This window comes from Elephas maximus, chromosome 12, assembly GCF_024166365.1.
Source record: "Elephas maximus indicus isolate mEleMax1 chromosome 12, mEleMax1 primary haplotype, whole genome shotgun sequence".
Lineage (NCBI taxonomy): Eukaryota > Metazoa > Chordata > Mammalia > Proboscidea > Elephantidae > Elephas > Elephas maximus.
The window spans coordinates 59,457,791-59,471,850 of NC_064830.1; the positions used below are offsets into that span (position 1 = coordinate 59,457,791).

Consider the following 14,060-nt stretch of genomic DNA (forward strand, 5'->3'; position numbering starts at 1 on the left):
TCCTTCCTTCTTCCCTTTCCCCCTCCCTGCCTTCCTTCCTCTTTCCCTACTTCCCTCCCTTCCTCCTTCTTTCTTCTCTCTCTCCCTCCCTTTCCTCCTCCCTTCTTCCATCCGTTCTTCCTTCCCCACCTCCCTCTTTCCCTCCACCCTACCTTCCTCTTCCTTTCCTGCCCCCTGCCTCCCTCACTTTCTTTAGAAGCCCTTCAGTAGATGTCCCCTTATTCTTATTGGCCAGAGTTATGTCACAAGACCACCTCTACTCCAAAGGAGACAGGAAAGTCAGGGAGCAGGACTGTCAGACTTGATTTACAACAGTCAGGACCAAAGGGATGTGAAGAAGTTTGTCAGACTCTTTTCAGCAGCACCCTGCCCCCGCCCACAATTAGATGGTAGCACCTAACTCCTACCCAGCTGTACTATCTGCACCCCATTACATTTAGACAGAAAAAAGAAAAGGCATTTATTAAAGTGCTATGTTATCTCGGGGTGGCATTAAGGGTGACTTACTTTCTTCCTGATGGTACTTGAAAGCAGGCTACTATGTCTGGGACACCCTCCTCAGATCAGCACCCCCGCCTGGAGGGGCAGGGTGCCCTTTCTCCGTGGACTCTGCCAGGTTGCAGAGCAAGGTGTCCCCGCCTGCACTCTGAGCACATTGTCCAAGCTCCCATTCCTCCAGGGTTCAGGTTCCCTATGCCAGGTTCCAGGGGCTCCCGAGAAAGAGGAGTCCCTCCTGGTCTGTTTCCTCAGTAGCTCCTGGCAGTTCAACTCCCTTTTCAGATTTCCACCTGGCCTCCCACTGATGAACTTGGAAGGGAAGTGGATGTGGGCACATGATCAGGCATATGGCCCTTCAGGGATGACCACATATGTGCCTGTCATGCTTTAGGTCACAACTGTCTCTTCCACAGGTGTTTCACAAGGGAAGGAACAAGAACATAGCCGTCAAGGACCTGACCATGAATCTGTACAGGGGGCAGATCACTGTTCTCCTGGGACATAATGGAGCAGGAAAGACCACCACCTGCTCTATGCTCACAGGTATGTGTGCAGCCAGCTGTCTGCTGGGTCCACGAGGAGTTATTGAACAGGTCTCAATGTTCGACTCCATCCCCCCTCATGAGATTTCATTACCATTTTAGTAGGAAGCATTTTTTATAGTTTTTTTTTTTTTTTTAAACCATCTATGTAGAGTCTAAGGAGCCCTGGTGGCACAATGATTAAGCGGTCACCTGCTAACCGAAAAATTGGCTGTTCAAACCCATCAGTGGCTTCACAGGAGAAAATACCTGGCGATCTGCTCCCCTTAAGAAAATCCTATGGGGCAGTTCTACCGTGTTGCAATGGATTGCTTTTATATGGCCTTTCTCACCATGGTCTTGTAACTCTCACCAAATGATTGGGTGGGGCTATGCAAATAAGGTGCTTGTGGCCTACCTAGGGGATTGGACAGCTTGCCAATAATGCACATAAGGTGCATGGCACCCTTGTGGGGGTGGGACCATGTAAATAAGGTATGTGGAACCCTAATGAGGGGATTGATTGGTTTTGCCATCCCAATAGGCTTAAAGTGAGCCATCCGAGAGGCGGGAAGTGGGGGACCTGACTACCACCAAGAAGAGCTAGGAGTGAAGCGAGTCCTTTGGACACAGGATCTCTGTGCTGAGAACCTCCTAGACCCAGGAGACAGAGAGAGAGAGAGCAGTAACAGTGGACAGAGCAAGAGACAATGAGAAGCAGGCGCAGAGAAATGGTGGCACCAGAGACAGCAGAAACAGGAGACCAGCAGGGCATAGTGTGGCCCAGGGAGCAAGAATGCTGAGTGCCTTCGGACCAAGGGTTACTGGCGGAATGGGGTTCCTCTGGGCACTCATCATCAGAGTGAAAAGAGTTCTATAACACCTGCCCGGGCAAGGCAGAGGACGAGGGGCCAGAGGGAGGCGTGCCGGCAGCGCGGCTGAAAAAAAAAGCTGTCCTGATCAAAGAACTGTATCCTAAGCATTTCTGAACCTGAATTTAACTTGTTACTTCTGTAATAAACCAAATAAGTGTTGAAAAGCAAAAATGTCACCTAGAGGACTAAGATGCACCTGACCCAAGCCATGGTGTTTTCTATCACCTCATATGCAAGCAAAAGATGGACAATGAATAAGGAAGACCAAGGAAGAATTGATGCCTTTGAATTGTGGTGTTGGCGAAGAAATTGAATATAACATGGACTGCTAAAAGAACGAACAGATCTATCTTGGAAGAAGTACAGCCGGAATGCTCCTTAGAGCCAAGGATGGTGTGACTACATCTCACATACTTTCGACATGTTATCAGGAGTCCCTGGAGACTATTTCCAGTCCCTGGAGAAGGACATCAAGCTTGGTAAAATAGAGGGTCAGCAAAAAAGAGGAAGACCTTCAACAAGATGGATTCACACAGTGGCTGCAACAGTGGGCTCAAGCGTAGCAACAATTGTGAGGATGGAACAGGACCGGGCAGCGTTCCATTCTGTTTTGCATAGGGTTGCTATGAGTTGGAACCGGCTAGACAGCACCTAACAATAACAACATGGTCTGTGAGTTCTGTGTGGCCACTGCAATGAATTATCCAACCCAGCCGGGAAGCAGAGAGTGCCGTGAAAGGGACAGTTGGTGTCACAATTGGTAAAAAAGTTAGAAAGGAGAGGCACGTCTGACCTCCCCCTCACAGGAATCAGCCTTGGGCTATTGATCTTGATTCTCCTTCCCTTTGTGAAGTTAGAGGAGGTCAGATGCTGCCCCCATGACATTTTTACATCTACCCTGTCACATGGCATCGCCATGAGTCAGAATCGACCGGACAGCACACAACAACAATGTGGCATCTGGACATTCAGTGTTCCCTGTACCAGGAGAAAGGATCTTTAGCTCTTTCAGTAAATCTGAAGAACTTAATCTCATATGCTCAGGGCATATGACAAGCACTATTGAGAAGCTGTGAATGGTACTTATATGTTTCTTCTCAGATAGAAACTTCCAGCAACAATAAGGCAGCAGGAATCTCTTAACAAGACACTCCACCCATTTGCTTTTGATCACCAGAGGCGATTGCCAGGATTTCAGAATATTTTTTATGCCTAAATAATTCTCTTCCGTTCCATGGGCAAAAATGATGATCTGTGGAATTTGAAAACTCATCAGTTCAAGAAAAACATGTTTACCGAAGGCTTAACGTGTGTAAGAGGAGCTCTGGTGATGAAGTGGTTAATGACTTGGCTGCTAACTCAAAAGTTGGCAGTTTGAACCCACCAGTGGTCCTGTGGGAGAAAAGACCAGGCACTCTGCTCCCGTAAAGATTACAGCCTAGAAAGTCCTATGGGGCAGTTGCACACTGTCATATAGGGTTGCTATGAGCCGGACACTCAGCAACAACAAACACGTGTAAATCCTGGCTCAGACTGATGCATTTCCAACCCAAAAGGGGCTCCAAAAGCCAACGAGTGCTTCCTGTTTGCACGCAGCACACCCATCTCCTGGGCTCTCAATGTCAGCTTGTCCCAGCTCCCCTCGGTGGCTTGCAGGTGCACTTTCCAGCAAGCGCATCTGAAGAGCAGTAAAGGAGTGAAGCTGGGTCTGAGGTGCCTTGGTTGTCCCTCTGGTGCCCGGAACATAAAAGTCAGGTCTTGGCCCAGCAGATATATGCTGGTTGGGCTCGTTTGGGTCTGGGCTTGGGACCGAGCACACCTGCCTCCTGGACTGGAGCACAGTAGTGTCTCTGGGGCATGGGCCTCTCTCAGACATAGGCCTTGCTGCTCCTGGCAGTGACTGTGGCCCCTTAGGGAAGGCCTCCCCTCCTAAGTAGACTTGTGAGGCTCTCCCTGCATGAAGAGCGGTCCAGCTAGACCCCCAGGCCAAGCAGTCAAGGAGGCAAGTCAGATACTAGCATTGTTCCACGTTACTTGTTACTTGTTATACCCACATGTACCGCAGTCTGTGTGAGAACAAGTAGATGAGCCCGAGGGTGCCCTCCACCCCTGTTCTGCTGTTCGATCTGACTGGCGGTGACTCTGGGATGTGTCTTCACTGGTTCTAGGTCTCCTCCCCATTTCGAGTGGACGGGTTTATATCAACGGCTATGAAATTTCAGAAGACTTGGTTCAAGTTCAGAAGAGCTTGGGCTGGTGCCCCCAGCATGACATCTTATTTTATGACCTGACAGTCTCAGAACACCTCTATTTCTATGCTCGGGTGAGTCGGCGGGGCAGGGGTTTGGCCTACAACTCTCTGCCCCAACCTTGGAGGGTCTCGCAACCTCCTCTGGCCATCATTCTCTGAGCATTCAGGGCAGGGTGGAGGGAGGGGAGTGCATTTAAGTCAAGACTCCTGAGTTAAAGGGTTTCTAAAAGTATTATATTTTAATTTTATGTGTTTATTACATAATTTTATTGCCATAAAATTCACTGTTTTAACCATTCTAAAGTGTACAATTCAGTGGTTTTTAGCGTATTCACAATGTTGTGCAGCCATCATCACTGTCTAAATCCAGAACATTTTCGTTGCCCTTAAAGAAACACCCACTAAACAGTCACTCCCCATTCCTCAGAGCCCTGGTGGCCCAGTGATTGAGAGCTGAGATGCTAACCAAAAAGTCAGCAGTTCAAATCCACCAGCCACTCCTTGGAAACCCTGTGGGGCAGTTCTACTCTGTCCTATGGGGTTGCTATGTTGAAATCAACTGGACAGCAATGGGTTTGTTTTTTGAGTTTTTTTTTTTTTTTCTTTTACTTTTAATGAGTCATATGTTTACATGGTTCAGAATACAAAAGACTTTTTGCGGATTCCTCTCTCTGAAGGTTGTAAGTTTCTCGTGTTTCCTTCTTGTGTCTATTTTATGCATAACCAAAACCCGTTGCCGTCCAGTGACTCATAGTGACCCTGTAGGACAGAGTAGAACTGCCTCATAGAGCTTCCAGGGAGCACCTGGTGGATTCGAACTGTTGACATTTTGGTTAGCAGCTGTAGTTCTTAACCACTACGCCACCAGGGTTTCCATTTTATGCATATACAAGCATAATGCTTGCTTGAGGGGGTCATCCTTTGTCAAAGCGCCTGATCTGATTTCTCTGTGGTCCCCGCCATTGCAGCTGAAAGGACTGTCGCTTCAGAAGTGCAGGGAGGAAGTTCAGGAGATGCTGCACACCCTCGACCTGGAGGACAAGCAGGACTCCCCGAGCAAGTTCCTGAGTGGGGGCATGAGACGCAAGCTGTCCATCGGCATTGCCCTCATCGCGGGCTCCGAGGTACGAGGTCCCTCACATGTGGCCAGCCCCCTCAGCCACAGGAGGGAAACCCGGCGTGGGGTGGTCCGAACACGACTTCGTGGAACTGGACCTGGGCTGCCCGGGGCCCACGGGGCCGCCACGCTGGGCCCAGCGTGACCCTGCCTACATCACAAGGCTGCCCCATGATCTCAGGTGCTGATGTTGGATGAGCCCACCTCAGGCATGGATGCCATCTCCCGGAGGGCCATCTGGGACCTGCTCCAGCAGCAGAAGAGTGACCGCACCATCCTGCTGACCACCCACTTCATGGACGAGGCCGACCTCCTGGGGGACCGCATTGCCATCATGGCCAAGGGGGAGCTGCAGTGCTGCGGGTCGTCTCTGTTCCTCAAGCAGAAATACGGTGAGTGCGTGGGTGGGCACAGGCTGTGGAGAGGGGTTTGTGAGAAGGGCAAAGGAATGAAGGGAAAAGAATCTCAGAGACTTGGAGTCAGAAAACCTGTATCTGAGTTCCCATTCTGCCAGCTTACTGCCTGGGCAGCCCATTGGCCCAGTTAGCTTATCCTTTCTCAGCCTGAGTGTCCGACCTCTGAAACAGAGATTAAGATGCTATGTTCTTCCAGGAGTGAGGTAGCATGTGGGGGCTGTTATTTCTAAACCAGGTTGTCAGCCTCGTGCAGCCCCAGTTCAAGCACCCTCCCTCCCCTTGCTCTCCAGGAGCCCGCACTCTCTTGGTTCCTCTCCTCTGCCTCTGGCTGCTCCTTCACCTCACTCCTGCCTCTGACTGTGGAGGCAACTTCAACACCTCTCTTTTCTCTCTCTGCTTGCTGACTTAGTGATCTCGTTATCTCATGGCTTTAAATACCTCTCTGAACCAGAAGAACTAGATGGTGCCGGCTACAACCGATGACTGCCCTGACAGGGAACACAACAAAGAACCCCTGAGAGAGCAGGAGAGTAGTGGGATGCAGACCCCAAATTCTCGTAAAAAGACCAGATTTAATGGTCTGACTGAGACTAGAATGACCCCGGAGGACATGGTCCCCAGACTTTCTGTTACCCCAAGACAGGAACCATTCCTAAAGCTAACTCTTCAGACAGGAATTGGACTAGACTATAGGGTAGACAATGATACTGGTGAAGAATGAGCTTCTTGGATCGAGTACATACATGAGACTATGTTGGTGTCTCCTGTCTGAAGGGGAGATGAGAGGGTAGAGAGGGTCAGAAGCCAGCCGAATGGACTCAAAAAGAAATAGAGGAGGGAAGGACTGTGCTTTCTCATTAGGGGGAGAGCAATTAGGAATATATACCAAGGTGTTTATAATTTTTGTATGAAAGTCCAACTTGATTTGTAAACTTTCACTTAAAGCACAACAAAAATTAAAAAAAAAAAAAATACCTCTCTGAGCTGAAAATATTCATACCTCACCTGGACCTCTCACCTGAACTCCACATTCATATGCTGCACTGCCCGTTCACATCTCCATGTAGAGATGAACAGACATCTCAGACTTAGCCAAAGCCTGGGCCCGTGAGTTCTGCACCCCCACACCCACCCTGGCAGGCTCCCTCCTCTCCCTACCTTCAGCTTTCCTTGTCCTTCCAGGGGCTCAGCCAAACCTTGACGGCCCCTGACTCATTTCTCTCACAGCCAAAATAACTGACCCATATGCAAACCCTGTGGCCTTTCCTTCCAGACATATGCCGGATCTGTCAGCTTCTCACCACCTCTGGCTGCCTTCTGGACCCTGGCCCAAGCCAGCACCTCCCTCCATCCAAGCCAATGCCCCTGCCTATGCCCTTCCACATCCTTACTTTGTCTTCAGCCCCACTGTCAGGACGAGCCAGTCACTCTACTGCTCAGACCCTCCCGTCACTGCCCTCACTCAGTGACAGCCAAAGTCCTCAGGGGCCCATGGGCCATACTTAGCCTGGCTTTATCGCCCCAACCTTGACCTCGCACTCTCCTGCCTCTTTGCTCAGCTCTTGCCCACTGAATCCATGGCCGAGCCAGCATTGTGGTTCAAATGCTCCTGTGTCAGCTACTGCAGTGTTGTGCCTCCTGCTTGCTCTTCTTCAGGTCACCGCTTAGCTGCCTTCAGCTCCTTATGCAGATGTCATCTTGTCAGTGAGGCCTTCCTTCCTCACCCTGTTTAAAACCACACCACTGCATGCCCTCCCCTTCCCTGTTTATTTTCCTCTTTAGTCCCTCTCATTATTTACAACCAGTCACATCAAGTCAACTCCAACTCATGGCAATCCCACGTGTGTCAGAGTAGAACTGTGCTTCACAGGGTTTTCAACAGCTGATTTTTCAGTAGAGCGGCAGGCCTTCCTTCCAAGGTGCCCCTGGGTAGACTTGAACCCCCAAACTTTGGGTTAGCAGCCGAGTGCAGTTAACTGTTTGTATCACCCAGGGTCTACTCTCAGTCTTTAATATTCTATAAATTTTATTCACTTACCTTGTTTGTTGTCTGTTCCCCACTCTTGGTAACAGTAGGGGGTTTCGACTGTTTCATTCACTTCCATATCCCCAGCACCTGGAGCAGTGTCTGTCGCATCTGCTGAGTAAATAAATCACCAGCATAACAGTAACTGTTACCCTCAAAGAATATTTAGAATGCCACAAGGTATACATCCTCAAAAATACAATTTAACGGTTGTGCAGATATCTTTGCTCTTTACCTTCACTTTCAAAGCCTTTGCCTAACAAGTCTCCATTCCTCGAGTTAGTTATCACCTAAAGGAAGAGCCCCCTCACTGCGGCTCTTCATTTAGCTCAGCATCGCTAAACTCGCCATTCCATTCCCACTGAGTCAATTATGACTCCTAGCGACCCTGTAGAACAGAGTAGAACTGCCCCATGGGGTTTCCAAGGTTGTAATTTTTATGGAAGCAAACTGGCACATCTTTCTCCTGTGGAGTGGCCGGTGGATTCGAACCGCTGACCTTTTGGTTAGCAGCTGAGGTTTTAGCTACCGTGCCACCAGGGCTTCTCAAACTTGCCAATTCCACCTCCAGTTATAGAGCAGAAGGCCAGACTCTCAAGAACAGCATTGAGAAGCTTCCCAGGCAAGCTCTTTGTGGGTTAAACGTAGCACCACGGGGCTCTCTATATTTCCTTTCCGTGGAGCTGTCCCAGTCTAAGCTGCAGGAAGCCAATCATGGCCAGAGAAGAGAAGCGTCGCCAGCAAAGCAGTCTCATGGTCTTTACCTGGTGTTTCAGGTTCAGGATATTACATGACTTTAGTGAGAAAGCCTCAGTGTGACACGGAGGAAATCGCTCATCTGATTTACCACCACGTCCCCAATGCAGTTCTGGAGGCCAGCATGGGAGAGGAACTAACATTCATCCTTCCCAAAGACAGCACACACAGGTACGGCTGAGAGGGCTGACGAAATGGTTCAGCACCATCTCTCCTGCTTCCCACCCTTGGCAAGGGCGCTCAACTAGGTGAGGGCCTGGACCTCCAGGCCTTTGGCATTGCCATTCCCTGAAAAGACAACACCACAGCCAGAGAAAGCTTTGGAAACAAGGATTCTGTCATGTCAGCTCTCTCCTTAAAAGCCCTCAATGGCTCCCAGTTGCCCTCAGGTTCAAGTCTGAGCTTTTCAAGGGCTTATAGGGGCCCTTTATGGTGTGAACTGTAGTTGCTTGCACCCACATTACTGAGCTCAGATGAAGACTTTACTTGACTTTTCTTTAGTTTAGACCTCAAACAGGCTTACGACACTTCCCCCTCTTTTTCTCCCAAGTCCCCCGTGTCACTCTCAGACGGAAATCTTACCGTATACCTCACCAAGAAAATTTAAACCATCAAGCAGGAACCCTGTTACATCCCTATTGCAAACTTCCAATCCTGCACACTCCTGCACTCATTCTTGTCTTTCTTCCGTCTTGTTACAGCTGAGAAAGTGCTTCTCCTATCTAAACCCTGTCCTTCAACACCAGCTCAGACCCCAGCCACCTTACCTTCTCAAGAAGTCACTTGTTTGAATGCCTCCTCTCTCATCTCCACCTCAGTTTCGCTCTCCACTGGGTCGTCTCCTTTAACATACCAACATACTCTGGAGAAGCAACTTCTTCAGCTGACTCTCTTTCTAGCTTATAAAAAGTTCTCTAAGTTCTCAGACCATGTTCTGGCAAGTGCCCCAAGCCACAGAGCTGGGGCAAATATAAGTGTCTCCTTGGTGTTTTCTCTGTCTCAAGAACCATGATCCTGGGCTACCCATTGTGTAATATCTGACCTTACTTCATATATTTCTGTCCAGTTTTATACTTGTTTACGGTGGGAGGGCATGTCTTGTATCAGTTACTCCATCATGTCTAGAAGCAAAAGTGAATCCTTGTTTCTGTTTTGTGTTCAGTTTAATATGAGATTGTGTGTGTGTGTGCATGCGCTCTTTGCCATTCAGAAATTTACAATCAACCAATTCATCCTTTTATAATTTTGGTCTTGGTGTTATTCCTATGAAAACCTCCCTCACTCTAGACTGTAAAAATTTTCTGTGGTATATTTTATAGTACTTTCATAGTTTAATTTTTGATATAAAAAATTTAAGTCATCTAAATATATTTTGGCTTGAGGTATTTTTTAACTATGTTGAAAAAGAAATGTTGAGAATAAATTATTTTTCTAACTTTAAAAAATAGCAATGAATGTAGAATTTTAGCAAAAGTATTTTTCTCATTTATGTGGATGATTACATGGTGTTTCTTTTTGACATACTAATGTGGTAAATTACTGGAGAAAGATGTGGCAGTCTGCTTCCATAAGAATTACAGCCTTGGAAACCCTATAAGGCAGTTCTACTCTATTCTATAGAGTCACTATGAGTTGGAATCAACTCGATGGCAATGGGATTGGATTGGATTGAATATGGTAAATTATGTTAATTAATCCTAAAATCAAACAGCCCTTTCAACATGGTGTATTATTCTTTCAATGAACTGGAATTACATTAAACTGGATTATTAAAAAGAAGTGGGGAGTATTTTTTTACATTCTCTTCTCTCTACAAGAATTGGAATAACATCCAAATTATCTTTTCCTTAAATATTTGATAAAAACTTACTAGATTTATAAAAAACCTTCTAGTACTTCTTGAGTCAGTTTTAATAAAATTATTTTTCAAGATGATCATCTATTTCAATCAGGTTTTCTAATATATTAGCTTAAAATTTTGCAAAACATTGCCCTTTCATCCTTCTGTGTCTGTGGTCTTTTCTCAACTCTCAATTCTAATTTCATGTATTTGTGCTTGTTCTCCATTCCTCTTGATGAAGCTGCTCCTTCCCAGTCTTCTTTGCATCGTCCGCCCTCTCTGCAGAGCTTCAAAATTGAGGTGTGCCTCAGGGATTGATCATATGTCCTGTTTTCTTCTTTCTCTGCACTTCCTTATTCCATGACCTCATCTCTCTCTATGACTTTAAACACCTCAGTAAGCTGCTGAGTCCCAAGTTTACCTCCTCAACCTCTAGATTCATGTATGTCCAGCTGCCTTCCTATGTCTCCACTGGGGCGTCTCACAGGTATTTCAGATGTAAAGTGCTTAAAACTGATCTTTTGACGACCACCCCTTTCAAAACTGTCTTCCAGCCTCCCCACCACCCTGTGGGCATAGCCAGAGGTGTAGCAAGGAGCAAAACTGTTCAAGGAAGCCTAGAGAGAAGAGTGTTTCAAGAAGAAAGGAATGGGTTAACTACATAATTGATATCATGAGGTCAAGTATGATCTGGATAGGAAGTTATCACTACGTTTTAGATCTTAGGTTGAATTGTGGGTTTACCAGGCTCATTTTATTATTACACCTTATACTTGTAGATACAAAATGTTGTTGTGTTAGTTGCCCTGAAGTCGATTCTAACTCATGGCAACTAACATGTGCAGAGTAGAACTGCTCCATAGGGTTTTCAAGGCTATGACATTTCAGAAGAGCCCTGGTGGTACAGTGGTTAAGAGCCTGGCTGTTAACCAATAGGTCAGCGGTTTGAATCCACCAGCCCCTCCTTGGAAACCCTATGGGGCAGTTCTACTCTGTCGTATAGGGTTGCTATGAGTCAGAATCGACTCAACAACAATGAGTTCTTTTGTTTTTGTTTTTGGTTTGGGTTTCAGAAGCAGATCGCCAAGCCTGTCTTCCAAGGTGTCTCTGGGTGGATTTGAACTGCCAACCTTTTGGCTAGTAGTCAAGTACTTAACCATTTACACCATTCAGGGACTCCAGGTATGAAATAGTACCTAAAATTTTTTTTAAATAAAGAAGGGAAGTCACTACTGCCTTTGGTAAGATGGAGGCCCATGATGATCTTGTAAAGCACAGTGTAGACGGAAGGGTATGAGTTAAAGAGAAACACATGGGAGGTAAGAAAAAGGAGGCAGCATATTTAGACCCCTTTTTGTTTTATTTTTTTTACAATGCGTTTTTTTTTTATTATTATTATTGAACTTTAGATGAAGGTTTACAGAACAAACTAGTTTCTTATCAAAAAATTAGTGCACACATTGTTGTGTGACGTTGGTTAACAACTCCATGACATGTCAACACTCTCCCTTCTCAACCCCGGGTTCCCTATTACCAACTTTCCTGCTCCTTCCTGCCTTCCAGTCCCTACTCCAGGGCTGGTACACCCCTTTAGTCTTGTTTTGTTCCATGGGCCTGTTCAACCTTTGGCTGAAGGGTGAACCTCAGGAGTGGCCTCATTACTGAGCTGAAAGGGTGTCCGGGGGCCATACTCTCAGAGTTTCTCCAGTCTCTGTCAGGCCAGCAAGTCTAGTCTTTCTTTTTGAGTTAGAATTTTGTTCTACATTTTTCTCCAGCTCTGTCTGGGACCCTCTATTGTGACCCCTGTCAGAGCAGTCAGTGGAGGTAGCCAGGCACCATCTAGTTGTACTGGACTCAGTCTGGTGGAAGCCATGGTAGATGTGGCCCATTACTCCTTTGGACTAATCTTTCCCTTGTGTCTTTAGTTTTCTTCATTCGTCCTTGCTCCCGAACAGGTGAGACCAATGGAGTATGCTAGCTGGCCGCTCACAGGCTTTTAAGACCCCCGATGCTACTTACCAAAGTAGAATGTAGAACATTTTCTTTATAAACTCTGTTATGCCAGTTAAGCTAGATGTTCCCTGAGACCATGGTCCCCACAGCCCTCAGCCCAGCAATTTGGTCCCTCAGGGAGTGTGGATGTGTCTATGGAGCTACCATGACCTTGCCTTGTACAGGTTGTGCTGGCTTCCCTAGTACTGTGTACTGTCTTACCCTTCACCAAAGTTACTGCTTGCTTATCTTTTGTCTATTAAGTGTTTTTACATCCCTACCCCCCCCCTCGTAACCATCAAATATTGTTTCTTTTTGTACGTAAACCTTTTCATGAGTTTTTACAGTAGTCGTCTCATACGATATTTGTCCTTTTACGATTAACTTATTTCACTCAGCATAATGTCCTGTACTGAGTTCCTTGTGGATTTCTTTTTCATTTCTTTTGTTTTTGTAAATTTTGTTTTTATTGAGACTTTATGTTTTTCTTCTTTATTTTGATAAGTAGGTTTGTTAACTTTCTTTTTAGTTACCTTGAACCGCATCTTCCTAGGTTTGAACCAGTCTGTTATTACTTGGTATCGCCTTGCTTTCCTCTCCATTAGAGAGTTCTATATCTATACCGTTTATTCCTTCTTTTATTATTCTGACGTTGTTGTCATTTACAGATTAACCTCTCTGGTTCCCTGTTGCAATTCTTTTGGTTTTGGATAGTCCCTGAGAGTTCATTTCCTAGGTTGGTTCCTGGCTGGTACAATCTTGCATCCTAGATTCAGGCTGTGGTCTGATGTTGTTTATTCTCGGACTGAAGGACTCCCTTTAATAATTCTTGTAAGTTTGGTTTGGTTTTACATATTCCCTTAATTTCTGTTTATCTGGAAGTGTCCTAATTTCATCATATTTGAATGAAAGTTTTGCAGGATATATTATTCGTGGTTGGCAGTTTTTTTCTTTCAAGGTTTTATATATGTCATCCCATTGCCTTCTTGCCTGCATGTTTTCTGCCATATAATCAGAGCTTAGTCTTATTGTTTCTCCTCTAAATGTGACTTTTTGTTTTTCTTGAGCTGCTCGCAGGATTTTTTGTCTTTGGTTTTAGCGAGTGTGATTATGATATGCCTTGGTGTTTTTCTTTTGGGGTCTATCCTATATGGGATTCGTTGCGCATCTTGGATGGTCAGCTTTTCATCATTCATGGTATTAGGGAAGTTTTCAGTCAGCAATTCTTCTGTGATCCTCTCTGTGTTTTCCATTTTCTCTCCCTGTTCTGGATCTCTGATCACTCACGAATTTTTGCTTTTGACTGTATCCCACATAATTCTCAGGGTTTCTTCATTTTCCTTTGCACTTTTTCCTCAAACAGAATTGTATCCAAGTGTTTGTCTTCAATTTCGCTGACTCTGTCATCCATTGGTTCAAACCTGCTCCTCAGCCCTTCTGTGAATGACACTGCCCATTTCTGAAATCTTGTTGTTTATCTCTTGGATTTCTGTATGTTGCTTTTGTACGATTTCTAGTTGTGAATTTATTTTGGCATTTTGTTCCTGTATTACTTTCCTGAATTGTTCCTTTTTTTTTTTTTTTTGGTCTGTATTTTCCATGAATTTGTCTGTCTTTTCCAAAAATTTGTCTATTTTTTCCTCATTTTTGTCTGCTTTTTGCTTCAACTCTTGGATTGCTCTGAATATTAGAGATTTGAATTCCCTGTCAGGTAGTTCTAGTGCCTTTTCTTCTACTGGAAAGTCATCAAGTATTTTATTTTGGACAT

At 45.8% G+C, this 14,060-nt stretch overlaps 1 protein-coding gene across 1 annotated transcript in view; it reads left to right on the top strand.

The window, feature by feature from the left end:
* LOC126087063 (ATP-binding cassette sub-family A member 17-like) overlaps nt 1-14,060 on the top strand; it is a 99,686-nt gene that overhangs the window by 48,583 nt on the left and 37,043 nt on the right. The window contains exons 11-15 of the mRNA XM_049904040.1: nt 912-1,041; nt 4,063-4,217; nt 5,114-5,269; nt 5,444-5,654; nt 8,481-8,631. Of these exons, the coding sequence (XP_049759997.1) occupies nt 912-1,041; nt 4,063-4,217; nt 5,114-5,269; nt 5,444-5,654; nt 8,481-8,631 (803 nt within the window). The remainder of the gene's footprint in view (nt 1-911; nt 1,042-4,062; nt 4,218-5,113; nt 5,270-5,443; nt 5,655-8,480; nt 8,632-14,060) is intronic.